Raw genomic sequence first — 26,846 nt, forward strand, 5'->3', positions numbered from 1 at the left:
GTTATATTCCATTGTACAGCTTTAGTTTCTGGCTGCATTTGATGCCCATTCCATGCATACCTGAGGATTGGTCTTAGAGACAACAGAAATGTACAGCCTGGGCAGATAGTGTGTGGAAAAAATTAAACAAACTGGCTATTTTCAGACGGAGCATCTTTTGTTCAACCTCCCAGTTTCATATTTTCAAAGGGAAGAGCGTGCTGTACTTCCAAGAATAAGTGTTTCATTAGAATGCAGTGACCTCCTGACCTTTGAGAGGTTCAGGAATGAGTTAGTTGAGGTAGTTCTACAGTGGTGTTTACAGAAAATCACAGCCAAGCAAAATAGTTTCAGATTTTGTTCTGCTCTTCACACGTTGCTGGCAGAGATGATTGTTGCTGGTCCTCAGGAGTTTATGGAAGTGAATAGTGTCCTTTTCTTCCCTGAGAGAAACAAGCAGTCCTATCTTGGAAAGAAGAGGAACTGCAGCAGTGAGAAGCCTCCATCCAGAAACCACTAAACTGAAGTCCCTTCAGGGAAAGCGAGTGTCTCACTTATGTAGAAACACCGCCCCCAGACTTCACGTCTGTCTCTGTTCCAGCTAGAGAAAGGCCAAAGAATTCCATGCACTTGGTGTTGCTAAGGATCGAGCGTGGCTGTAGCACAGTGTTTAAGAACCAGAGCCCTGGAGTCACATCTAGGTTCGACTCTCCCCCACCACTTCCTGGGTCCTTGGCTCCCACAGCACTCTGTCTTTCCACTTCACTTTGTCTCTTATAGCTACTTGATGTTCTCTATTTCTGTTTGTTTATTCTTTCTTCTCAGCATGGAATCTCCCTGAGGTCAGGAATGCAGTCTGGCTTACTACTGTGTATCTCCCTGGTACCTAGAATGACATCTGTCCCATAATTGGTTCTCAGTAATCAGTAATTACCGAATGAGTGAGTGAAGTGATTTAACCCTTGGGTGCCTTAGATTCTTCTTCCGTTAGGTAGAGGTAATGATGTTAGCTTGCACCTCATAGGGCTGTGGCGGAGATTAAGTGAAACAGTAAGTAAAAGGAACCTAGCACAGTGCCGAGCCCTGAGGGTAGGGTTCAAGGAAGGAGAGCTATCGTTGACCTCATCATCATTTCTCTGTACAAGACATCTAGGTTGGAAGGTACTGATTTTTAGTTTTCTTTTTTGTTTTTGAAGCCCTCACTGGCTCTTGGGATGCTGTGCACCTCCAGTAGGAAGGGGGGCATATTTTGGTGACACATTTCACTACTAGAAACTTAAACAACAGATGTTGATAAACTTCTGTGTGTTAATGATGCACTGTAGAATGTGGATTCCTTCCCCTTTCTCTAAATCTACTTCAGAGCAGGGTGTGGTGCCCTGTCAGTCATACACCCAATTCCCAGGCTAGAATATCTCTGCATATGTTTGTGGGATCAGCGAGCCAACCCCAGCCAGCTGTCACCCTCCCTTGCCCAGGTGTTGTCCGAGCCTAGTACGCGCTGCTGGTTGCCATCACTTCTAGATAAGCCCTGAGAAGGGGCTTCACATGTTTATGCTATTCATCAGCAGCTAACACACTACTCAATAAATATTTGTTAAATAAACGAATTAACCTGGGGAGAACATTTCCTGAGCCCCTTCATACCCAATTGTTGAGAAAGAGCTTTGGTGCCGGAGAAACTATAAATCTTGTCAGTCTCATTGCTGTGCTGCTTTTCCGGGTGGCACCTCCCTGTGTGGGGGAACCTTCCTCTCAAAATTAGAGACAGGGGTAGACTCTTGAAACTTAAGTGGTGGTTCATTTCTTCTCACCTCTGCTCCAAAGGGACAATATGATTTGGTCAAATGCCTGGCTCCCATTCGAGACCCCAAGACCGAGCAGGATGGGCACGATATCGAGAACGAGTGTCTGGGAATGGCTGTCCTGGCCATCTCCCACTACGCCATGATGAAGAAGATGCAGTTGCCAGAACTGCCCAAGGACATCAGGTAAATCTTCCTGCTGCCTAAAGAATTGATCATGGGGACGGTGCTATTTTTATATGTCCTCACACGTCTCAGTGTAACCACTGCCAGTTTTTGGCTTGACCTTTGCTCTCTGCAGAGCCCAAATCTTGTTTAGAACATTTATAAAAGATAGCACAGTTATAATGATAATGTAATGAATGTTGGCTGATGACCTCAGAAATTTGTAATTGGGTGAAAGTTCTGGGCTAGGGATGCCAATCAGATGGGTGGCCTACGCGCCCACCCCTTGCGCCTCTGCCCACGGTGGGCATTGCCTTCTATCACTACACTTTTTCCTTTTGTGCAAGACTCGTCTTAAAATCCTTCTCAGTATTGTTCTACAGGCAGCCACCGTCATCCATAGCCTGAACTGGCTTTCACCAGAGAGCTGTGAATTTCATGCAAAGGATGTTACCTCAAGAAAATTGTATTTACTTAAAAATGTCATTCATGATCAAATCTTTGTGAAGGAATATTCAATCTTTGTAATTTCTACCCATCTATAAAATATCTGTGTATTTACCAAGGAGTTCTTATGAATGTCTCATTGTGAAGAGCAAGTTATTTAGAGCTCTATTGTTTGGGGTAGGCAGCATGCACCTTCTCAAAAGGTTCCTCCCTGTATCTCTTGCCCTGGAGCAGAGTCTGTGGGCTACTCCGTGGTGATGCAGGACTGGATACCTGCTCTGCTGCTGCTTTCTCATTTTTCTGTGGCTTTTGCTCTGGGCACCTCCTCTTTCCTTTGTCATGAGACTAAGGTGAAAAATGACACCTCTTCTCTGATCTTCCTATTACATTAGTCGAAAATGTTACAGTATTTGTGGGGGCTAAATTCCAAACTTTACAGTTTTCCACTGTCATGAAGCCATTCGTTTCGCAGCAGGGATTACCCAGTGCCAGATGCTGTCTCAGGCCTGGCAGTGATAGACCGGTCTCCCCACTTGTCTGGTCCCCCATTTGTTCTTTCCTTCATGGGTGTTCATACTCTTCTTAAAACTGGCTCCTTCTAGCAGTGTATCAGTTTGTTGAGACTGTTAGTCATAGATACTCTCCCATCAGCACCAGCGTAAGTAACTGATCTTTCAGCTTCCTTGTCAATCCATTTACTACATCTGGGACACTTTGATGTGGCAGACACAAAGTCTTTTGTATTTAATTAGATTTTGTGTTTTTTTCCCATTTCTTACAAAAGCAACATGGGATCTTTATAGAGAAATTAGAAAACAGACCTAAAAGTAGAATATACAAAGCATCTGTAATCACTCTTGACACCTTTCAAACCACTTTCTAACTGATGCTGAATCTTAATAACAGTGTATGTGAGTACCACCGTGCACAGGAACAGTGACACCAGCGAGCAAACACAAAGAGAAGTCAATTTTGTCGCCTGCCTTTGTGACCCAGAAAATTGGATGATACTTGCAGGAATTCCCATTTCAGTAAAATCTGTGGAACTTGTGTTTTCCCTCTCTTTCAGTCCCTATTCACCTTCATCTCCTTGTGATTATCATCTCCCAGTTCTTACTCCATCTAAGACCCCAGTGGGAGTAGCTCTTCCTTTCTCATGGGGCAACACATGGAAGGGAGATTTATAGACTTGGGTTTCTTTCTGTACTATTCTCTGCCGACCTGAACATGAAAGAGAGACATATTTTTCTATTTTGTTTTAGCTACAAGCGATATATTCCAGAAACATTGAATAAGTCCATCAGACAGAGGAACCTTCTCACCAGGATGCGGATAAATAACGTTTTCAAGGATTTCCTGAAGGAATTTAACAACAAGACTATTTGTGACAGCAGCGTATCTACTCATGACCTAAAGGTGAAATACCTAGCCACCTTGGAAACTTTGACAAAACATTATGGCGCTGAAATATTTGAGACTTCCATGTTACTGATTTCATCAGAAAATGAGATGAATTGGTTTCATCCGAATGACAGTGGAAATGTTCTCTACTATGAAGTGATGGTAACTGGAAATCTTGGAATCCAGTGGAGACAGAAACCAAATGTAAGTGGTGGTAGGTGGCTGATCCGAACAGACCCTCATGCATCAGAACAGACCTGTTCTGTTTATACTGTTGGGATTACCTGTTTGCATGTCCATCACCCCTACCCACTGAGTGTATTCAGATTAGAGACCATGTATCATTTATCTTTTATTGTGTTCATGCAGCAGTAGAGCTAAATATTTCTTTCTGTAGGGAAATAGAGAAATAGAACAATAGCCTATATAATATGTAATAAGAATAACAGACATTTACTGAGCACCTACCGTGTACCAGGTACTTTTCTAAGCATTTTACATGTATTACTCATTTATTCCTAAAAAAAAAAAAAAAGCCCTGCGGGGAGTACTACCATTATTCCTATTTTATAGATGAACGCAAAGAGGCACAGAGAAGTTAAGAAACTTGGCCAAGGTCATAACTAACTAATAAGCAATTGTGCCAAGAATTGAACTTAGGCTTTTGGCTCCATGAAATAGGATAATTGATTTTGCAATTTAAAGCCACCCTTTTGAAGTATTTGTTGGATGAGGCAATGGAGCAGAGTGGTTTCAAAGCATGGGTTTTAAACCTAAATGGACCTGGTTCAGATCCTGGCTCCACTATTTATAGTTCTCTAGCTTTGGGGGGTTGCTTTCCCTGTATCAGCTGCATATTATTCATCTGTAAAATGGAAATACTTACTGTATCTGCCTTGTGGAGTTGTTGCGAGAAAATGGCAGCACAGTGCCCAGCATATAAATGTTCAAAAATTATTATAGCTGCTGTTATCATCATTATGGTTATCAATAATATTGAAGTAATGGTGAGATTTATTTTCTCCTCTTTTATTCATGCTAAGAAAACAATGCCTAACACTTACCGAGTGCTTTTTTTCTATAGAATAGGTATATTGTTAATGAGAACTTATCTAATCCTCAAAGAACCTTGTGAAATGTAAGCTCTGTTTTATGGACAGGGAAATGGAGGCTCAGACTGATGACCCAAATAGTTAATAACTAAAAGATTCTTCAAGCATGGGATTCTTATCTCCTTTTGAAAGTTTCAACTTGATTTTCCTATCTATTTATTTATTTTGATGTAGTGTTCCATGATTCATTGTTTGCATATAACACCCAGTGCTCTATTCAGTACATGCTCTCTTTAATACCCATCACCAGGCTAACCCACCCTCCACCCCCCTCCCCTCTAGAACCTTCAGTTTGTTTCTCAGAGTCCATAGTCTCTCATGGTTCGTCTCCCCCTCTGATTTCCTCCTGGAAAAAAAAAAAAAAGGGTTCATTGAAGATTTTAAAAGTTAGTATATGTAAAACAGTCAAATCAGTGCCTGGCAGATAATACTCTGTGTTGGCATCTCTAGCAATGGCATGGCTCTATATTTCTTAGCTCACAGCCCTATAGCCACACTGAGAACACTGCCCTGTACATAATACACTCTTGATTAACTTGTTTTTTTTGAAACTTAATGGATACTTGACCTTTATTAAAGTTGCCAGTACTTAACATTGGAAAAAAAAAAAGTTTCAACTTGAATGTCGTTAGGAAGTAAGCTAATCAGTGGTAGGTTCTAGAAAGAGAAAGCTCGTGTTCTGTCCAGCCACATTTGGGAAGACATGTTCTCTGCCTGGGTTGAAACATGTATCAGTCCGGAAGTGAGAGGACCTGAGGGTAGGTGCCTGTCTAGTGGGCAGTTATCTCCCTCTCTGAGTTTACTTGTACATTACAGATTACGTGAAGCATTTAGTCACTGTGCTTGGTAAGGTCCCTCCTAGGTATGAAATCCCAGGATTCCCTGATGGCCCTGAAACTGCGATCCTAAGCCCACATGTGCCCCCTCCCCCAATTCCTCTGGTAAATCCAGGCAGGCTGGCTGTCTTCTCAAATGTAGGCCCCGGCTTTAGTTTTCAAGAAGCATTAACCTTTTTCACCAATAGAAAATGAGAAAGCCAACTTAACTCTGGCACCCTTATGCATCTTATCAGGTTGTTCCTGTTGAAAAGGAAAAAAACAAACTGAAACGGAAAAAACTGGAAAATAAACACAAGAAGGATGAGGAGAAAAACAAAATCCGGGAAGAATGGAACAATTTTTCTTACTTCCCTGAAATCACCCACATTGTAATAAAGGAGTCTGTGGTCAGCATCAATAAGCAGGACAACAAAAAAATGGTGAGTTTGCTCTGGAAGCAATTCTGTCTGGATCTGGTGACGAGAGGGAGACTTCGTGGAGGACAGTGGTGCGGCACTTGCTTTGCAGAGTTCCTGTCCCAAAGAGAAAATCTGATGACTGTCTCTCCTCCTTAAGCCAGAAATCCCTCTTGCTGATGCTGACATTATCAGTGCTGGTTTTTGAGCTACACTGGGGTGTTCCAGTGCCTCTCTTTGGTCTTGCAAATGTGTCTCTACTTCAGGGTTTGCTGCCCTCCCAAAGACATTTCAGCGTAAATACTTAATTCACAAAAGTGAGTGGATTTGAAGGAAAGGGAGATCGGTGAGTGTTAGCTTTTGCCCCCAAGGTTTCCTTTGGTCTCTCTGCCGAGTTGAGTGTTTCCTCTGGGATGAGGTCGGTGGGAAGCCCCACTTTACACTTCAGCAGACTGGTCAGGCTGGTGGCTGTGGCCACAGTGGCTGTCCTCGTTGTGATGTTGGGCACACCCAAGTGACTCTCAGACAGAGGAAGGGGTGTTGAATCTCACTTCCTCTTTTTTGGTCTCACTTAAGGACATAATCTAGACAGGCAGGCAAGTTTTGGCAGGGGACGTGGGAACATTGCCAAAACAAACATGTTTGTGTTGGGGAAGTCATGGCTGACGGCATGTGGAGAGGGTGGGCAGCCGAGGCGGGGCACTCACAGACTAAAAGTAGTCAGCACTGGGGAACACGACCGTGTTTTGCCCTGGATTTGGCAAAGACTGTGTCAAAGGGATAACACTCAGTGGTGGGAACGAATCTGGTGATCTGGTTTAGAACAGATGACTGCCCTGTTCATCTAGAGTAACTTGCCTTTTTATACCTTTTAGAAAGCAGTTTGGCAGCACGTACTTAAAACCTTGAAAATATTTATGTATCCCTCCATTTGGGAACTTAGGGCTGTTTTCCAGAAACAATGAGAGATGAAGCCAGTGGCCTATGAATGAGTATGTTTGTCCCAGTGGAATTTACAGTGTAAAAATACTGAAAATTACCTAAGTATACAATAATAGGAGAATGGTAGAATAGTCTATCCGAGTAATAGAATATTATATAAACAATTTGCTAAATTTTTTTAATAATCTGGAAAAATGCTTAATATATGGAAAAAAGCAGAATATAAAACTCTATAGAACAGTACCAATTTTGTTCAAAACATTTTTAAAAGATATGCATACACGCTCTTAGAAAAATCAAATATTAACAGCTGTTCTTTATGGTGGGATTATTAATGATCTAAATTTCTTTTATTCTCCTAACCTTTTAACAAAAAACATGTTAATTTCATCAGGGAACTATAGTGAAAAGTAAAGTGAAAAGAGAAGTAGAAGAGTCCAGATAGATGTTAGTGGGAAGATGGAGAACAGAGGGAGGGATATTCAGCATATTACAGAGGTAAGGCCGGATTATATACTATGTCCGCAGGATCTTCTTTAGTCCTTACAAGAATCTTAGATGCAGGCATTTTGGCTCTATTCCCATTGGGGAAATGGGAGGCCACGGACAGGTGTAGACACTCGTACAGGATGACAGAGTGAGAAAGTGGCAGCTCCAGCTCCAAGGCATTCTCTTCCCCAGAGACTGCAGTGAGGAGGAGCTTGGCACCTCCGTAATCTGGCTCTGCACCACGGTCAAACCCTGAAGACGTGTAGCCAAGGACGAAAAGCAGTAGTCAGCTGGTACAGTGTGTGTGAGCCTGCCCCTATGCTGTCCTGGCTGGCGGAGCCCGGCCTGGCGCCCGGGTGGCACCCCTGTCACCTCAGTCAGAGCCCAGCTGCAGTGCAGTGTAGGGAGGAGGAGGAAGGCGGGGAGAAATAGCTCCATGATCTCCCCGTGACTTCGTTTTTCTTGACAAACACTAACTCCTACTACATGCCAGGTACTTCCCATTCCAAATGCTTTACAAATGTAAACTCTTTCCATTTTCATTGGCCTTAGAGGTAGGTGTATTATCTTCATTTTACAGAGAGGAAACTGAGGCACAAAAAGCTTAGGTAACTTGCCCATGGTCACACAGTTCTTAGGTTAAACCATTTGAAAGGGCCAATATTTGACACTTTGTGACCTGTAAAAATGATGGTTACATATGCTTAACCATAATAGCAAGTGGAGATCCTGCGATTTGAGCCCACAGAAACGGACTCCAGAACCTGTGGTTAACGCTGTGATGCTTTCTCTTCTTTATCTCAGTCCCCTGTCCCTTCCCGGCCATGGAATTTCCAAGCCCTTTGATCAGGCAGTACTTTGGCCACAGGTCTTTCAGGAAAGCATGATGGTAGCATGTTATCAAATTAAATCTTGATTTATTTTGCCTCTCTGCCTCTTCTTGACATCTTCCATTTCCATTTAGACCTCTGTTCTAGAGAACTTAAGTGTTTATGTGGTCTTACTTTTTTCATGTGACTGGGTGAAGGGCTGCCCAGGCCAGACTACCCTGCGTTTGCTCTTTGGGGAGCCGCAAGTGGATGAAAGGAGGCACACTTAGTCCAGAGTGTCCTGACTGAACAGCTGTCCCTGTGGTGGCCTTGGCCTCCTTGGCTCACAAGTCCACAGCGGACCCTTCCTTTGGCAAGATAGCTGTTATTAACTCCACTTACTTCCATCCTTTCTAGTGGCTTCTATCCACCCCTTTCCCTTTTTCTCATCTGTTTTTCTCTGCCACCAGTCTGTCCTTTCTCCAGTGCTATGGACAGAGTCTTATTCTCACATGTCATTTTGCGCTGAGAAGGCTCCGGTGCTTTTTAATGTTCTTGTGAGTTAAAGCTCTAAATGGCTTTCCATACCCTCCTTCTCCAGGAGATAGATGTTCCTGGTTGAGCCCATGGCTTCTCTCACATGGGCAGTTCTTGTTCAGGGCTCTATGACCAAGACCAAAAACAAACTCAAAAAAAAAACAACAAACAAAAATACCTGTCTTCACCTCCAGGTGTTTTTTGAAAACCTTCCTTCTGTGGAAGTTCCCTCTCTCATCTTCTCCATTTTTGTCTTTGCTCTCCCACTTTGAGTAAGACTGTTTGCCTCCTCCAGACCCTCTGAGGTCTCTGGACTTAATCTAGCAACCTCATCATTGTCTGGGACCATTCCTGGATTAAAATCTGGGCGTTTCACTTTCTAGACCAACTCTATATGAGAGGAAGCCCCTGTGCCTCTGTTTTCTTTTCTGTAAAATGGGAGCGAGCGATGCTACCGAGTCAGTCATTGCTCTGTGCCAAGACCAGGGTACTATTGCACACGCTCTGCTCCTACTCCCTCCACTTTTCTTTCTCTCTTTTTTTTGTTTAGTTCACTTTTATACCACCGTGCCCCTGATGCAGGCTTGCTCCTCCCCTCTGGACCCGGGCAGTAACCTCTCCGTAGGTCTCTTGCCTGCCACAGCTACCCGTTCTGCCCTTCCTCCCACACAGATAGGCCATACCTCATCTGATAGTTTGGAGATAATAGACAAGAACGTATGAGTAACAGTCAAAATCCTGTATAAGTGCAAGGGGTACAGTTAGTTTTGAGGTCATGTGTTCTGCATTTTGTTTTAAATACCTTCTCGCTCTGTGCCTCCTCATAAAGTCAGCTGCCTGAGGTGGTAGGCATGTGATGTAACCATGGGCATGTCTTCTGTCTCACCAGGAACTGAAGCTCTCGTCCCACGAAGAGGCCTTATCCTTTGTGTCGCTGGTCGACGGCTACTTCCGGCTCACAGCAGATGCCCATCATTACCTCTGCACCGATGTGGCTCCCCCACTGATCGTCCACAACATACAGAATGGTTGTCACGGTCCAATCTGGTTGGTTCTGGCACTTTTTCAGTTGCCCTTGGTGTGAAAAGAACCTCATTTTAGTGGTGGGGCGTGTGGCCTCCTCAGACACAGATGTCATCGTTTGTTTAGGTGGGGGCTGGTTGAGCATGTTTGGGACTTACTTGGTGCCTTTCCATCCCTGCTGTCCCCTGGTCAGGCCTTCCTGTCATCTCTTACCTTGGTTCATGCCACAAACCCTTCCTTCTTCCCCCTTGGGTTTCCTCATAGTTAAACCCCCTCACTTCTCCAAGCTGACCAAGAGATGCGACACTTCTAACCCCTTGCTGGGCCGGACACAGATAGGACACGGGTCCCAGTTTCACTGTAGTAAGCAATGGCATCCTGAGTCAACTTGTCCTAAAGTGCCGGATAAATGGTGGGAACAGTGGGGTGACCAAGCCTTAGAGCCAGAAGGGGCTTTGGAGGACATCTTGTCCCGCCTGCATCTCAGACCTAGAAGCCCTTACTCAGATACCTCTGGTGATGGGGTACTCAGTAGTGCAGGAGGCAGCCAGTAGATTATAGCTCTGACAGTTAGAGACAAACGTACCTTTCTGCTAGGGAGTTGAAGTTCACCTCTCTTTAACTTCTTCCTACTCCTTTGACTTCTGTCATTTGAAGCAACAGGGATTCAGTGTACTTCCTTTTACATAGGACTGTTCTTTAGATGAAAACAGCTGCTGTATTTTTTCTGAGTCTCTCGTCCCAAACCAAAATATATCTGGGGAAGCATCTCTTCAGCTACCTTCCTCAGGATAGGTTCGCACTGTCTTCCCTCTGCCAGTTACTTGTGGACAGCGAGTTCATTAGTGGGTGATCCCCGGCTTCCAGAGGCTCACAGACTCATGGGGAGATAGACACACAAAGAAATGCAGAACAGGCTGCCGAGCATTATAATAAAGCATCTCCCTCAAATATCCCAGCCACAGTTAGGCTTCGGGGCCCTGGCCCTTGCTCTTCCCTTGGCCTAGAATCTTCTTCCTCTGGAATGTATACAGCTACCACTTCCTTCAGATGTCGCTCAGATAGCACCTTATCGGTGAAGTCTTCCTTGACCACCTTCTATGAAGTAACAACACCTCTTCCTCCCCCGCACCCCACACTTCCTGGCTCCTTCACTCTGCTTTAGTTTTCTTCAGTGGCTTTTATTACCTCCTGACTCGCTTTATTTATTTCCATGTCCCTTTGTTTTTTGTCTGTCTGGCCTTGCTGCCCAGAATATGAGCTGCATAGAGGCAGAGGGCATTGTGTGCTTTGCTCACTGTTTTTCCTCAGCACCCGTGGCAGGGCCTGGCACATACCAGAGGCACTCCATAAGTATTTGCTGAATCGGTGAACGTTTTGTGTTCTGTGGGAGTTTGAAACTCACTGCCTCCTCTGGGGAGGCAGCATTCAGATCAGATTAAACATTGAAGAATCAGTGAAGGTTGACAGGTCTTAAAGAGGGAAAGGGCCTCCCAGGTGAGGGATCATCATGTGCAAAGGCATGAAGTTGTTCCAGATCATGGAGCAGCTGGTGTCTGCCTTTCTTACACACGTTGACCATGTCGGTCCTCTTTCGCCAACTTCGTGAGCACCACTCATGAGATAATGTGCTGACTTCACCTGTAGGTTTATTTAGCGACTGTTCACTGCCTTCTGTGTACAGTACTGATTGACCCTGGGGGTACAAAGGAATGTAAGATGGGCATATTATATTCCCTATTAATATTGTTCTCTTTTTTTCTTTTTTTATTTGGTGTTAATTAATCAGTTACTTATTTACCGAGTAGCTACTATGAGCCAAGTGTGCTCTGGTTACTGGGGATACAGCAGTGAACAGAATAACCCCAAATTTGTGCTCTCCTGAGGCTCATGTTCTAGTTGGACTGCCTAGGGATGGTGGGAAGGGACCCCACTCTATGGCGGGCACTCTGTAATGGGCAGCTCCGCATCACCTCTGTGGGGACATCTCCTGCCGCGAGCTGGAGACCACACATGGGGGGAAGTCAGGGACAAGCAGAGCTCAGTGTCTTGGGCAGCAGGCTAGTCCTCTTCTAGACCTTGGAGACTTGATGTGTTTTGAGGCTCCTTGGCATCTCGGCTTTCCCCATGTGTCCTCTCAGACGTCAGGACCCAGGATGTGTAATGCAGTGGAGCTGTAGGACTTGAGCCAGCTCAGAGATGTGGATATCCCGTGGGCTGTAGAGTGTTCACATTGGTATGAGCTCTTTCTCCCTTTCCCTTTCTCTCCCTCTAGCACAGAATATGCCATCAATAAGTTGCGGCAAGAAGGAAGCGAGGAGGGGATGTATGTGCTGAGGTGGAGCTGTACCGACTTTGACAATATCCTCATGACTGTCACCTGCTTTGAAAAATCTGAGGTCAGTCAGGAAAAATCTTGGTCATTCAGGCCAAGTCATATCGCCACAGGGTGTTCGGTGCAGCCAGCCCAGGAGCTGCTCCAGAGAGGACCACCCTGGGGTATGGGGGTAGAAAAGCCTGGGTTTCTGAGAAAATTCCTGGCAGTTCTGACCAGGACAATCCTAGTCTTCAAAAGGAGACTTCCCTAGCAGCCAGACCCTGAACGTTTCCCCTCATGGCCCTTTCTTCCCTCAAGGGACCCATGGCAGGGGTCCATGGTCACTGTGGAAAGTAGAGTGTGGCCGGAAAACCAGTTCACACCAAACATTTGTCAAGTTTAATGCACTTATTGGGAGTGGTTGATTTTACACTCAGGGACAAAATCACAGACCCAGAGCCGTGTCTGATCTGTGGCACTCACTGGTACGTACCAGTGCCAAGATGGCCGGCTCAGCAACCTGGCCTACCACAGATTTCCCCAGATGGGAGCTTCAGACATTTTAACAGACGACTTGCTGTTCCGTGTTTGACAAGTGGAGATGGCTTTATTTAGTGACTCTAGTGTAGCTAGACGCCAGGAATGGTGTGAGAGACACCTGAAAACAAAGATAGAAGCCAGAATTGTTGACCTTACCTCACTGGACTGCAATACTGCCTTTGTCATTCAGGTGATTTTTTTTAAATACGGGAAATGGAATATTTTAAAAGACAATGAGTTTTACAGAATTAGTCCAGATAAATACACTAGTGTTGACTGGGTTAGTGTGAACTGGGAGAACTGGGGTGGCAGGGGGAGGTGGGGTAGCTTCAAGGTGGAAGTCTGCACACGAGCTTGCCATAGACCTCAGACGGTAGAAGAAAAAGTACTGGGGATCCCCTGGGGACTAGACTCCATCAGGAGTGGGAAGAGGAAATGGCAGAAGGAACCCCGCGCTGCCAACTGTCCTGGGCAAAGTGTCTAGGTGCCACTGCCTGCCTGGGGGTGTTCCTGCACACCAAGGCCTCACGGCTGGTATGGACGCAGCAGGTCATGTCAGGTTTGTTCCTGGGCAGCATGCCTGTCTTCTGCTTTCATCAGTCTTGAAGGAAGTTTAATGTTTTGAACATGGACGGGCGCACGAGACAGCCCAACTGCTTTCTTAGGTGGAATGGGCTTATGCTGTACCGGGAATGTCAGTGACTCAGTAGCATGGCCCACCTGGGGTCAGATTACCTGGGGAAACAGGATCATAGCCATGATTACTCCTGCTGTTCATTGTAGCTCACCAGATGCTATGCTGAACGCTTTACCTGCATGTCCTCATTTAAACCTTAGGCTGACCTTGTGAGATAGGTGGTATTATCCCCAGTGTACAGATGAATAAACCAAGGCATCGAGATCTTAAATATCTTGTCCTGGTCTACACCATAAGTAGATCTTTCTGACGCTCATCCTTAATCACTAGAAGATTTGTCTCTGTACAAAAAGTGCCCGTGAAGGAAAACCTCTCTTAGACTTCCTCTCTGTGGTGCCATAGAACCCTGAAAATAGATTAGACTGCCGACCATCACCCCCCAGGGTGGTTCTCCTCAAATGGATGCACAGCCCGGAAGGGCTCAGTTAGAGAGGCTTCCTGGATAAATGTTGTTATAGTAATTATTATTTCATGCATAATAATATTTGCAAATCTTTATGAAGTGCTTACTAAGTTTCTTACTATGTCATGTAATCATAGCAGTCCTGTGAGGTTGGTTTTTCAATGAACTTCATCTTACACATTTAAAATGAGGTGATGCTGTTGTAGAAGTCACTGTTCGGTTTTGCTTTCTCCATAATGTTAACTCCCTTTGATCAGTGTCTTCTTCTGGATTTATTTATTTCTTTGTTTGTTTACTTGTTTTTAATACATTTTTACTTTTGAATAATTATAGATTTACACAAATGGTTCAGAGATCGTACAGAGTTCTAGATATCTTTTATCCAGCTTCTCGTGTTGTTAACAAATTACATACCCATGGTACATTTGCTTGACCTGTTTAAAACAATTGGTTTCTGGTCATTTTCCTGAATGGCAGGTGCTGGGTGGCCAAAAACAGTTCAAGAACTTTCAGATCGAGGTGCAGAAGGGCCGCTATAGCCTGCACGGCTCAGACCGCAGCTTCCCCAGCCTGGGGGACCTGATGAGCCACCTCAAGAAGCAGATCCTGCGCACGGACAACATCAGCTTCGTGCTGAAGCGCTGCTGCCAGCCCAAGCCCCGAGGTCGGTTTCCCTGGGCCGGAGCTCGGCCCTGTCCCCTCAGGGTCCCCCTGTGCCCTGTGGCGATGCTCCAAGACACCTGGTAACCAAAAGAGACTGGTTGGTTGGAAGAAAGTGGCCCCTCCCCACAGTTTCTAGGTGGCTTTCATTTCGTCTAATTACAAGTCTGTGCCCACCTCCAATCCCGGTCCTCAAGTGTCAGCGTTTTCTATAGTATAAAACATACACCTTTCCTTAGCAGCTCAGGCTTCAGGAAGAGCCACGATTAGGATTAGTAAACAGAAGCTTACTACTTTCCTCTTTAAGGTAAAATGTCTTAAGAGTTCCCCTGTGAGTGGTTTATTATCTGGGAAACGTTCCCTGGCACATCTTCTGTGGGCCAAGAACTATGGTGAATGCAGAGCATCAGAAATGCCTGGCACCCAGTCCCTACTCTCCAAGGGTTTCCAGTCTCATGCAGAAAATGTCATAGGGAAACGAGGCCACTGCATATGTGATGCTGTTTCATCAACACCTATACGTCACACCTCAGGCTCACAGAGACGGGGATGGTCAAACATCCCTGGGCCATGGCATGGAAGACTGCCCGGAGGAGGGAGGCAGATCTTGGATAGTGGGGGGGGGCGGGGGGGCTTGCCTGTTAGTTGAGGGCATTTCCTGCTGAGTGTGTGCAGGGGCAACATGGCAGGCCACAGCAGGGGCTGCAGAGAAGCAGGGGCTGAAGGGCTAATGTGTCTGGCGAAGCTGGTGAAGTTAGAAAGAAGGGGCAGGTGATGTTGGGAGAGGAAGATTTGGGTCAGAGGAGGCCTTGGGTGCCATGCCAGGGAGCTGCAGTACCAAACCATGGGAGGGTCAGGTTGTAAAATGAATGGGAGAGGTGAGGAACCTGGCTTTTGTTTTTGAAGCCCCGTGGATAGTGTCACTGATGTCCTGGAGGTGGATTCATCACCTCTTAGAATGTGAGAACTGGAAAGGAGGTTAGGCATCACCTGATCAAATGTCGCATCTTACAGATGAGAAGATTGAGTCCTGGAGAAGTGAATTGGGTCTCACTGAGGGTCAGGGTCCAAGGGGTTTGAGTGCCACTCTACCCCAAATGACATTTTGACATTCCCCTACTGCATGGTGCTGCCTGCGTGGGTGAGATCCTTCCCTGAGAAGAGGTCAGGCCTCAAAGAAAGTGTAGATAGCACAGTCGTCCTGAGGGCCTAGTAAGTATGGTGGAAGATGCTCTGAGGAGTGTCTTCATCCGAGACGCCTCTGGTTCTTTTAAGGGAATTTGTGAGCCTTTATATCAGGGGTGGGCAGAGGAAGCAACACCAGGACAAAAAGGGGCCTGGGTTCTTGATGTTTGAATCATTTTTTGGCCTCCCAGCGAGGGGCTGCCACCGCACTCGGTGAAAGAGGAAGGACTTACGTTCTTGTTGATCAGATAGGGTTTCCTGCCAGCTCTGGGGGTAACTGCAGCCTTTGTTTTCATGCCTGAAGATGTTCCGCAAGGGTAAAAACACATCTGCCACTTGGTCCTGAGACCTCAGAGTGAGGTAAAACCTTAAAGCCCAATGACCCTATTTACTCACATAATCTCTCCTAACAGATATTAGGAGCGGTTTTTACTTTCCTTGGGATTTGTGGTCTCTGGGTAAGGTTGAGGAGATGGAGAGCAGTGGCCACAGGTAGCGAGGACTGGTGGCAGGTGGGAGACCGGGACATGATTTCTTCCCTGGAATTAGCTGGAGAGGTCTCTGGTGTCGATGCCACTGTACTGGTCCAGATCTGGGGGCCAGTAGCGGTAGCAGGAGACGCACAGGAACAAATTGAAGCCGTCTCTCCCACTTGAGTATGAACTCTTAAGACAGGATTTGGATCTGTCTTAGCACCCCATGACTCATGGGGTACACCACACCCAGCACGGAGTCCACGCTCACTGATGTCTGTCAGGGGAATAGTTAGAGTGGTAGCTACCATATTGGTGGGTACCTACTAATGCCAAGCACTTTACATGCATATTTGCATTTGCTCCATCTGACAGTAGCTCTTTGTAGCTATTACAGAGATGCAGAAATGGAGGCTCAGAGATGTTTGGTGCCTTGCCGCTGGTGACAGCAGTAGTTACAATAATAGGAGCAACAAGTAGTGATGATGATGATGATGATGATGATGGCTACTGGGCTTACAGGCCCCATGTGAGGGTCTTCCGTCTTCTGAGTCATTTAATCTTCAGAACAAGCCAGAGTGTGTTGTAATCCCTGTTAATTTGCCTAGGTAGTTAGAGGATGACTGGGGTCGTGAACTCAAGTCTTCTGACTCCAGCTCTGGTGATCTTTCCTGTACATCCCATCATACTCTGCGAAGGTGCAGGGGCAGCCATCAGCCCAGAGCTCTGGGGCGAGGGCAGTTCTCCTGACCTGGAGGAGGGAAGGGCCTGGCGGTGAGGAGAGGAGGAATGAGCCCTGTGTATGAGGCTTGCTTCTCTGGGCCGTCAGAAACCCTCTGTCTTCCCTCCACCACCTGCAAATTAGAGAAGTGGTAAAATTATGAAAATTAAGGAGAAGGTCATTTTGGGTTCCTCAGTGCTTCTGCCCTCCTAACTGCAAGGCTCTGATGGCCACACTTCAACCTGGGTTTCCCACTTGAAAATGCAACTGAGAAACTCCTCATGGAATAAAGGAAACGCAGGTGGCCACTCAGAGTGGATGTGACGACAAAACAAGTTCACATCTCTGTGTGTTGTCCAGCCCCACTGCCCCTCTCCAAGTCTGAGGTTGACTGTGGCAAGAAGGGGATAGCGACCCAGCAGGACTCACTGGCCCAGTCATCACTGACCCTCCCATGTCCTCATCTGTGCTGTGGAGCCAGGGGCTTGATTTCAGCCCCCTTTGGCTCTGACACTGAGAACTTCTGACTCTTGCCAGCCAGCTGGTACAAGGATGATGGCGCTGACCAAGATGTAGTACTGGTCTTAACCACAATGGCTACCAGTTTTGGAGCACTCCCTGTACACCAGGCACTGAAGTAAGCCCTTCATATGCATTATCTCGTATGCACCCTGCAGAGGGGCATGACTGTGTCTCCCATTTTTCTAGTGAGAAAACGGGTTTAACAGGGCCCCCCACTCACACAGTTGACGTCAGTGCCATGCTCCCTGAAGCAGCCAGGCAAATCATCGCCCATAAATGGCGCCTGTTTTCATCCTCCTCTCTCATTTTCAAAACAGCTCCACTGCCCCAACCCTTTGCTGGGGACACCATTCAGGTGGCTCTTTCTTTGTCTTTTCTCCATTAGGGCAGTCCTGAGTTGCCTGTTTGAATCTGATTGTATCCAGGTTACAGAGTGGAGTCAGGATAACAGAGTGGAGGAGAACAGACTGGAGAAAGGGTATCCAGGATATGGTTGGTAATAAGGGGAGCCTGTGCCTGAACCCAGTGTCTGGCTCCCAGATTTGTGCCTCCCACTAGGGCCAGGTTTGCTATAAGAAGGTATGAGGCTGGAGCCATCCGTGACTGAAGTATGAGCGTCCAGGGCTTACTAGCTGCCTGACCTTGGGCTAGTCACCCTGAATCTCTGTTTTCTGACCTATAGAATAAAAAGGATAAAAATACTGTGTACCTCATAGAATTGTCATAAGGACAAAGGGATTACTGTGAGGAAAGCTCTTAGGGGCAGTGGCTGGCAAAGAGGAAGCAATCAGAAAATGTGAGCTGAAAAAAAAACAATAAAAAGGAAAATAAGCCCTGCCCTGCAGGGAAGTGAGGATTTGAGAGACCACGTCTAATTACTCGGCCTACTGCAGGCACCTGATCCTCAGCAGCTAGATGGGGTTCTGGGGTTCCAGAATCCTCTCACTGCAGTCTGAATCTGGAAGGGGCACTCTCCCTCCACCCCCAGTGACATAGCTCGAAGTAGCTCCATGGTGGGAAGGCACCTTCTGTGGATTGTAAATTCCTTGAGCCGCTTGTGCTCGTCGTGGCCCGGCAGATTTTGTAAAGTGTTCAGTTTGCCGTTTGAATCCATAGAATCTGGGGCTGGTCTGCTCATAACCTATACATTGAGTTAGTGCCTCCTTGGAGTCAGGCACTGCTGGGAGCCCAGAGAGGTTCAGGCACGACCTTCTCTCTGGGTTATCCTGTTCTTTTGCATAAGACCAGTGTTGTTTTACTCTCCTGCCTTGGTTCCCATTACCCGCTACACCCAAGGGACTGCTTCTTCCTCTCCACTCAGCTCTTGTCCTTCAGCTCACATCCTGATTATTCATTCACACGGTGAACAGATACTTCCTGAGTACCTACTACGTACCAGGCTGTGGAGGTAGAGCAGGAAATAAGATAGACACCATCCCTGCCGGTGGGGAGTTTCTCTTCTCAGATTTTAAAATTTCATTTCCGTAGGCAGACCTTCCCTAACTTCTGCTACCAGAACAGATCCTGCTGTGTCAACCCCCCAGCCCCTGGGCCTGGCTTGGAGAGTAGCTGCACAAATTGGAGCTTTCCTTTTGATGGGTTGATTATTTGATTAGGCTCTGTTATTAGCCTGCAAGCTCCTGGAGGGCCTAAAACAAGTACTTAATAAACATTTACTGAATGACTGAACCAGCACATGTACAAATATGTGTTCAGCAAGCCCCATGATTTGGCAAGCATTGCCTGACTGGGATCTTGAACCTTCACTACCCTGCTCAGACTTCTTCATTCTCTTCCACAGAGATCTCCAATCTGCTGGTGGCTACTAAGAAAGCCCAGGAGTGGCAGCCTGTCTACCCTATGAGCCAGCTGAGTTTTGACCGGATCCTCAAGAAAGATATTGTGCAAGTGAGTCTTTGCTAAGGTTCCTGAGCTCACCTTGGTCCTGCATCTCCACAGCGAGTAGTCTGAGGATTTGGGGCGGAGTGAAGTCTGGGTTTGGGGAAATCCTATCGGGAAAAAAATAAGGAGCTTTCCTTTCATAGTTAAAGCTGTTCAGCCACTGCCCTGCCATTGTACCCAGCCTTGCCAGTATTCCCCAGAGATACTTTCTCTTTGAAGGGAAATGGATTTGTCATGCTTTGTGGGGTTATCTAGGGTTATAGGACCTTCTGTTGTGGGTCTTCTTCGGATAGGAGTTGGAGAACTTGGTGGGAATGCTGACAGGGCCGCAGGAATCGGGTGTCCGTGGGGGCGTCTGAGCTGATGACCTGCATTAACCCACCACATGCTGTGTGACAAAGCACTACTAAAGTTCAGTTCCTAGGCTTCCTGATGATGCTTCCAGAGGGAGCAAAGCTGGGGGGTACAGAATGCAGTAAGAGAGCAGGGGATGTACAATGTCGGCCTGCAGGAGAACTGTCTTGGGAAAGAGATCCCTTGGACCAGTGTTCCAGCTTGGGAGGCCTTTCGCCCAGAGTCTGCAGCCGTAGGCAGGCCCACCTTCCCTTGTAGCTAGCTGCCCTTGGGCCTTGGCTAGGGGTGTGAGGCCCCGGGGGAAATCCCCCTTTCTGTTCCATGCCCCCACCCCAGTCCTTGTACACAGCCACACACCAGGGAGGTAAGGAGACAGCATGCCAGCAGCCTTGGAGGGAAGGCACTGGTGACTGCCTGGGAGAGATCGCAACACTTGGCAGGTGTTGCAGAGCGAATTGTGCGCTCACATCTGTTAGGGAGCCTGGTGGGAGGTAGTAGGCATGGGGTTGGGTTCCTGGTTTACGTTTTTAAGTTAATCTCTAAAATTGTTGGGTGGGGTGTTCAGAGAGTAGGAGCCCGCCGCTGCAACCGCCTCTCACTTTTTCTTTGGAGACATTTTTCACTGAAGGCCAGTATTTATTGTTTTCTGTCCCTCTGATGGTGTTAGAGCTGTGGCCAGAGATTAAAATCACCAGAGCAGCGGTACCCTGGCCTTTTTTCTGTGTAAACTTGGCACTGTCCTTGGGCCCTTCCTTCTCTCCTTGCCCTCAAGCCTCTCGGAGGGTTCCAGGCATCTGCCGTGCCCCCGGTGCTCACCTAGGCCCTGCCCCCCAGGCACTCATCTGCCCCTCCCCCCCCCCCCGGTGCTCACCTAGTCCCCAGCAACAGTCCTTGCATGTGCAGCGGTGATTGCCACCCTCGGCAGGCCCGTGGCTGGTGGAGCCAGCTCTCGTCTCTTAAGTAGAGACGTAAGTCCTAGGTAGGGAGCTACAGCAGGATGTGGCACTGGCAGAGAGGACCGTGCTGCCTCGCCTGGGGAGGGCAGAGCTGGCTTCCTGGGGAAAGGGGCACGGAAGCAGAGTTGCAGAGGGCGCACAGCCCACGCCTAGCGAAGGCAGAGGGAGTGGCACGGAAGGAGGCCAGTGGGGAACATGCAGGGCCTCTGTGGGTTGCTGCAGAATCCTGCTGCCATGACTTGGCTACTGGAATAAGCAGCCCTTCTGGGGAAGAGTAATTATTCTGAAAGCATATGGCTTTTACGGGATGTTCTGGGAACACAACTTCCCTAACTTTGATGAATTGCTTCGTTACAGATGCGGCTTTAATGAATAGTCACAGGACCTTGCCAGGATATGGGAGACAGGGCAGATGCATCGACATTCTGCCATGCCAGATGACAAATGGTGGCATTTGTGCACATTGATATACCCAATTAACAATTGTATATGTTCTTGTAGGGGGCAGGGCCGATTCCAAGGGAATCCATTTTCTGCATTTACAGAGAAGGTCCTGGGATAATAGAATAACAGCACCTCAACTTAAAGATTTCGTGAGATTAATGTCAGTAGCTTGAGAATGCCTGAGTTTTATGAATCACATTTTGATTTCCCAATATTAAGAATGTTTAAATCAGAATTATTAAAGCTTGAATTGGAAGGGTCCTTAGAGACAGATGATTATGTGTAATAATTTCACTTAGTGCTCATACCACTTACTTGGTGGTGTTCTCCCCTTTCATACGTGAGGAAACTGAGGGCCCACCTTCCAGTCTCTGCCTCTGTTTTCACACCCCTTCCCCACTTTGGGATTGCTCCAGCAAGTCCACATGTAAATGAGTCACAGATTTTAAAGCTTAGCATGCATGCACGTATATACACACACGCCGGGTAGATGGTTGGAAGATGAACAAGTACCTGGTCTAGAGGGCAATCAAACAGAACACATCAGCCCAGCATATGATTTCTACCCACGATGTGCCGGGGTCTGGACCGAGGAGCCTTTATTCCTTCCTCTTCACTTGGTTCTAGAACAGCCCTGGGAGGTGGGTGCCATGGTTATCCCTCTTTACAGAAAGCATCTCTGAGTTAGTTGGCCAGCGAGCAGTTGAGCCAGCACTAACAAGCCCTTCTCTTTGTAGCCCAGCCTCTAGTAGAGCCCCACTGGGGTCCTCTCTGAGTCCTCTTTGGAGGCCAAGGGTGGGCCGCTGTTGCTGGAGGCTGGTGGTGGTGCTGCTGGAAGTTTTATGATTGGCCAGGATTATGTTTTAGCCACAGGTTGCTTCTGAAGGTAGAAGGCAAGGAATGGTTTGGGAATTAAATGTCTCCTGGGACTCAGGAAGTGTCACATTTGTGTTTGGCTGAGTAGCTTTATGTTTTTTCTGGAGGCCTGACCAGACCAAGGCCCGAGAGGTTGTGAGCTGTGGAGGCTCTTTTGTCCTTGCCCCACCCCTTCTGGTGTGTTCCCATTAAGGCCTCAGTGCCAGACTCGGGTGTCACTGCAGCCCCAGAGAGAAGTACCCCCAACCTCCTGCTTCCTTCTTCAGGGCGAGCACCTTGGGAGAGGCACACGGACACACATCTACTCCGGTACCCTGGTGGATTACAAGGATGACGAAGGAACTTCCGAAGAGAAGAGAATAAAAGTGATCCTCAAAGTCTTAGACCCCAGCCACAGGGACATTTCTCTGGCAAGTGTCTTCCTCATAACCCTATCCTCTCCCTTCCCCAACTTCTGGAGCCAGTGGAGCACAATGAGCTAGGAAGAAACTTTGTCTTTGTTTCGGTCTGGTGTTTTTCAAACTTGTCATTCAGTCTGAATTCCTTTCTTCAAATACAATATTAGATGAAGCAGGTATGTAAAGTAAGTGAGGGAAGATGGAAGATGAAGTGCATTGAGCAGCCTGTCCCCTCCCTGCCCCTCTCACTCTCCTCCCATAGAGGTCCTTGTGGTGGTTCTGTGGAGCCCCAGGACTCTAGCTGAATCTTCTCGAAGTCCCTGATGTAGTCCAGGACTATCACTTTGCGGTCTAGAAAATTAAAGCCCATGGGAGTAAAAGGACTTACCCAAGATCCCACACACTGTTAGAAAGCGATAAAGCCAAGTCTCGACAGAGATCTGGTTTTTCACTTATTATTTTTTTATTTTTTTATTGTTACGTTAATCACCATACATTACATCATTAGTTTTTGATGTAGTGTTCCATGATTCATTGTTTATGCATAACACCCAGTGCTCCATGCAGAATGTGCCCTCTTTAATACCCATCACCAGGCTAACCCATCCCCCACCCCCCTCCCCTCTAGAACCCTCAGTTTGTTTTTTCAGAGTCCATTGTCTCTCACGGTTCATCTCCCCCTCCGACTTACTCCCCTTCGTTCTTCCCCTCCTGCTATCTTCTTCTTTTTCTTTTTTTTCTTAACATATGTTGCATTATTTGTTTCAGAAGTACAGATCTGTGGTTTTTCACTTATTCTACTACAGTGCCAAATGTTGTTATTTCCCAAAGTTTAAAGGAAGAGAAAGTGGTGGATATGAGTATCCAATGGGGAAATTGTCACCTAGCCTCTGCTGCCAGCCTGGCTCTGTATCCTGTTAGGTTTTCTAAATAGATTCCATATACCAGCCAGATTGGCCCCTAGGTAAAGGCTTGGCAATGCCCCTGGGCAGTCAAGGCCAGGGGAACTATTTCAGGGCCTGGGATGATGACAGTGTTGAGTGTTCCTGGGACCCATTGACTTCCCTCTCAGCAGAGCTCCTTCGGCATCAGAGCCGTGGCATCTGGCCCTTGACATTCCCTTGTGCTATCCTCCCACAGGCCTTCTTTGAAGCAGCCAGCATGATGAGGCAGGTCTCCCACAAACACATCGTGTACCTCTATGGCGTCTGTGTCCGAGACGTGGAGAGTAAGTGTATTCGCTTTGGAAGGGGAGGTTGGCCTGCCTGGGGAGCATGGGTGCTGTGATGATGATTCGGGGCCGAAGCCACCTTCACATTTCACATTGCTTGGGCTTTTTGTCTCTTCTTGCAGTCGAGGAACTTGAGGTACCGAGCAGGTCTTGTGCTTAATAGTGGGCGTGGAATGAAGTCCCGTTTGTTTTTCACTCATTCCTTGAACGTTACTTGTTGCCAGCTCTGGCTGCACACTGGTCTGGACCTGGGAGGGTGGGGTGGGCAAGCTGAGAGTCAGAATGGAAGGCGCTCTGGGCAGGGGTGGAGGCACTCTGATGTTTGCACCTCACAAGAATGTTGCCATCCTCCTGAGCTGAGTACCAGCCACTAAAGTGGGCTCTCCTCAGAGGATGAGGGAAGATACTGTCTCAGATGTACAGAAGGTTCCAGATGTGGCTACTTTTGTGTTTGTAGATATCATGGTGGAGGAGTTTGTGGAGGGTGGGCCCCTGGATCTCTTCATGCACCGGAAAAGCGATGTCCTCACCACACCATGGAAGTTCAAAGTTGCCAAACAGCTGGCCAGCGCCCTGAGTTATTTGGTAAGTGTGTTCTGATGTCCGTGGTGGTCTCCACCAGGAACCAGAATGCCCTGTAGGGTGGCAGGAAGGAGTCTAGCCAGGCAGGCTGCAGGGGCCTGGGCTCTGTGGTTAAACACAGGTGTGCCTGGTGCTTGCTGAAAACAGTCATTTGGGGGTGTTCGTGTGCTTGGGTATGAATTCTGTTTTGAGGGAGGTTTTATCACATCAGAGGACTGACTTCTGGAATGCACCATAGGTTAGAGTGGAAATAGCGCGATACTTGTCAAATGAATGAGTGAAATTGCGTGCATCAGTAGCACTTCCCATGGCTCAGCTGTTGGGGCGTTACACAGGTTCTCATGAGTGTCATTCTCACAAGCCCTAGGAGGCCTGCTCCACCATTATCCCCGTTTCGCTGGTGAGGGAACTGGGGCAGAAGGCCACGATTTAATGTGCCCGAGTGACACATAACTGGGGGAGAGCTGGGCTGCCTGGGCATTGCTGTCGCTGGGGAATATGGAGAGATGACTTGAGGGGCTGGGCTTGGAAACAGGGAGTGAGGGAAGGAGGGAAGACAGGCAGCCCCACGGGCAACTTGACTGATTTCACCCTTTTCACTCTGCAGGAGGATAAAGACCTGGTCCACGGAAACGTGTGCACAAAAAACCTTCTCCTGGCCCGTGAGGGCATTGACAGCGAGTGCGGCCCGTTCATCAAGCTCAGTGACCCTGGCATCCCCATCACCGTGCTGTCCAGGCAAGGTGTGTCTCCCTTACCCTCCCACCCTAGTTCCCATCCCCGCCCTTCACCCTTCCACCCTCCCTGCCCCCGCCCTAATTAGGGGAGAAGAGGGCTAGGGCTCAGGTGTGCTTCCTTTTGAAAAGGACACTTTGGCAGACAGGCTTGGTGCTGCTGTGTCCTGGGGGCCAGGGGAGATGTGGAGGTGAAGGAGGGCCAGTCCCTGCCCTCAGGGAGCTGAGTGGTCGGAAAAACACAGCTCACCCAAGGCACATCTTTGTTCTCAGTGCTGGGGTAGCACAGAGGGAGGCTGCCAGGCCTGGGGATGGTCAGAGGGGTGTCAGGAGGAGCTGGGTCTCCTTGGTCTTCAACTGTAGTTGGTGAGCAGTTTGGGGAGGCACCCGAGTGATTGCTGCGGTCCTGTGTGCTTTGAATGAGGCTATCGTGAGTTCGGGGGCTCCACAGGAAGGGACAGGCCTGGGAGCTGAGACACTGAAACCAGCGCTGCACAAGTTGGGCCAGTAGGCCATATTTGGGATATCAGCGTGCCCCTGGGCCTGAGGCCCTGGCCTCTGCTGGCCGGCAGTTTCCAGCACCAAGCACAGTGCCTTGCACTTGGACCAGGATGAAAACAAGCCTTACAAATAAGACCTAAAATATCCACTCCTTAGAAGGGGAATGGGAAGCATCCTTTAGTGCCTGTGTCGTGCTTCTCACCTGCCCAACTTCCCACAATCTGTGCAGATTCAGTCCAGAGTCTCTCAAGGGTCCTGTCCTCAGCAAGCATCTGAGACACAGACCCAGGAGAGCTCAGAGCAAGTAGAGAAGCCTGGGTACCCCACAAGAGAGGCCAGTAAAGTGCTGTGTGCATTCAGAGAGAAAGGGACATCATCTAGCTGGGGACAGAGCATGGTTCAGGGAGGTGCTGCGGTTTCGTGCAGGCCTTGTAGGTCAGTGAGGTGGGCTTGACCGGGAGTGCCCTGCTCAGGAGTGGCCCGCCTGCCTCTCTCTCTCCCACAGGGGCCGAGAGGCCGCAAGCACTTGTTAAGGGGCATTTCCCTGGATACAGCAGGGGTGTCTGTTCCGATCACTGGTCTTGGCAGGAAGCCCGAACAGGGCTGCATAAGTAGCCAGGGTCAAGCGATGTAGGACAGCTTCACCTCAGTCTTGTTCCCTTATCCTTTCCCACCTAAAGCAAGCATGGTGTTGCAGGGGGATTGTGCAGAGTGCATGAGATTAGCCTAGGCCTACTCTGTGTGGGTGGGCCTCTCTTCCTGTCTTTCCTTTCTTAAGCCTTGGTTCTCCTTCCCCAGGGTGTTGGCCTCCATCTCTGGGGTGCTTTGCTCTTTCTGAGGCCAGAGCTTCGGAAGACTGGCCCTGCATGACCCTTCTGGGGGGCATGTGGTAAACAGACACATCTGGCCCCGACGAAGACTGGTGCATCTGCAGTGCCAGGGGTGAGGGGCCTGGAAGGCAGCACCTTTCACAAGCTCCCCACGGGACCAAGGCAGCCATGGTCTATGTTTGGAAACATTGCTTAAAATGGTTTCTTCGTTAGTTCACGGTTCCTGCTGCAATGACAGTGATTTACTCCCCAGGTGATTCCAGAAACTGATCTGGAAACATCTCCTGTCTTTTTCCAGAGTGCATAGAACGAATCCCATGGATTGCTCCCGAGTGTGTTGAAGACTCCAAGAACCTGAGTGTGGCTGCTGACAAATGGAGCTTTGGAACCACACTTTGGGAGATCTGCTACAATGGCGAGATCCCTCTGAAAGACAAGACCCTGATTGAGGTGAGCAGTTGCTGTCCAGGGTGCGAGCCGAGTGAGGACTCCTTGAGCACTCAGGGATGTCTCGGGAGCTGTCAGGAAGCTTCATGTTGTAGGAAGAGGTGGATGTCTGTTTGAATCTCCTCCACAG

The 26,846-nt window shown here is 47.9% G+C and overlaps 1 protein-coding gene across 1 annotated transcript in view; it reads left to right on the forward strand.

Annotated features, from left to right (window-relative positions):
- Nucleotides 1–26,846, forward strand: part of JAK1 (Janus kinase 1) — a 123,737-nt gene that overhangs the window by 88,492 nt on the left and 8,399 nt on the right. Inside the window, exons 6-17 of the mRNA XM_028102414.2 lie at nucleotides 1,807–1,970; nucleotides 3,659–4,001; nucleotides 5,982–6,167; nucleotides 9,810–9,967; nucleotides 12,219–12,342; nucleotides 14,378–14,564; nucleotides 19,263–19,369; nucleotides 22,260–22,403; nucleotides 23,532–23,619; nucleotides 24,080–24,207; nucleotides 24,812–24,947; nucleotides 26,568–26,719. Of these exons, the coding sequence (XP_027958215.1) occupies nucleotides 1,807–1,970; nucleotides 3,659–4,001; nucleotides 5,982–6,167; nucleotides 9,810–9,967; nucleotides 12,219–12,342; nucleotides 14,378–14,564; nucleotides 19,263–19,369; nucleotides 22,260–22,403; nucleotides 23,532–23,619; nucleotides 24,080–24,207; nucleotides 24,812–24,947; nucleotides 26,568–26,719 (1,917 nt within the window). The remainder of the gene's footprint in view (nucleotides 1–1,806; nucleotides 1,971–3,658; nucleotides 4,002–5,981; nucleotides 6,168–9,809; nucleotides 9,968–12,218; nucleotides 12,343–14,377; nucleotides 14,565–19,262; nucleotides 19,370–22,259; nucleotides 22,404–23,531; nucleotides 23,620–24,079; nucleotides 24,208–24,811; nucleotides 24,948–26,567; nucleotides 26,720–26,846) is intronic.

Source organism: Eumetopias jubatus, unplaced genomic scaffold (genome assembly GCF_037043125.1).
Source record: "Eumetopias jubatus isolate StellerSeaLion01/CBP00866 unplaced genomic scaffold, mEumJub1_p1.0 scaffold_4, whole genome shotgun sequence".
NCBI lineage: Eukaryota > Metazoa > Chordata > Mammalia > Carnivora > Otariidae > Eumetopias > Eumetopias jubatus.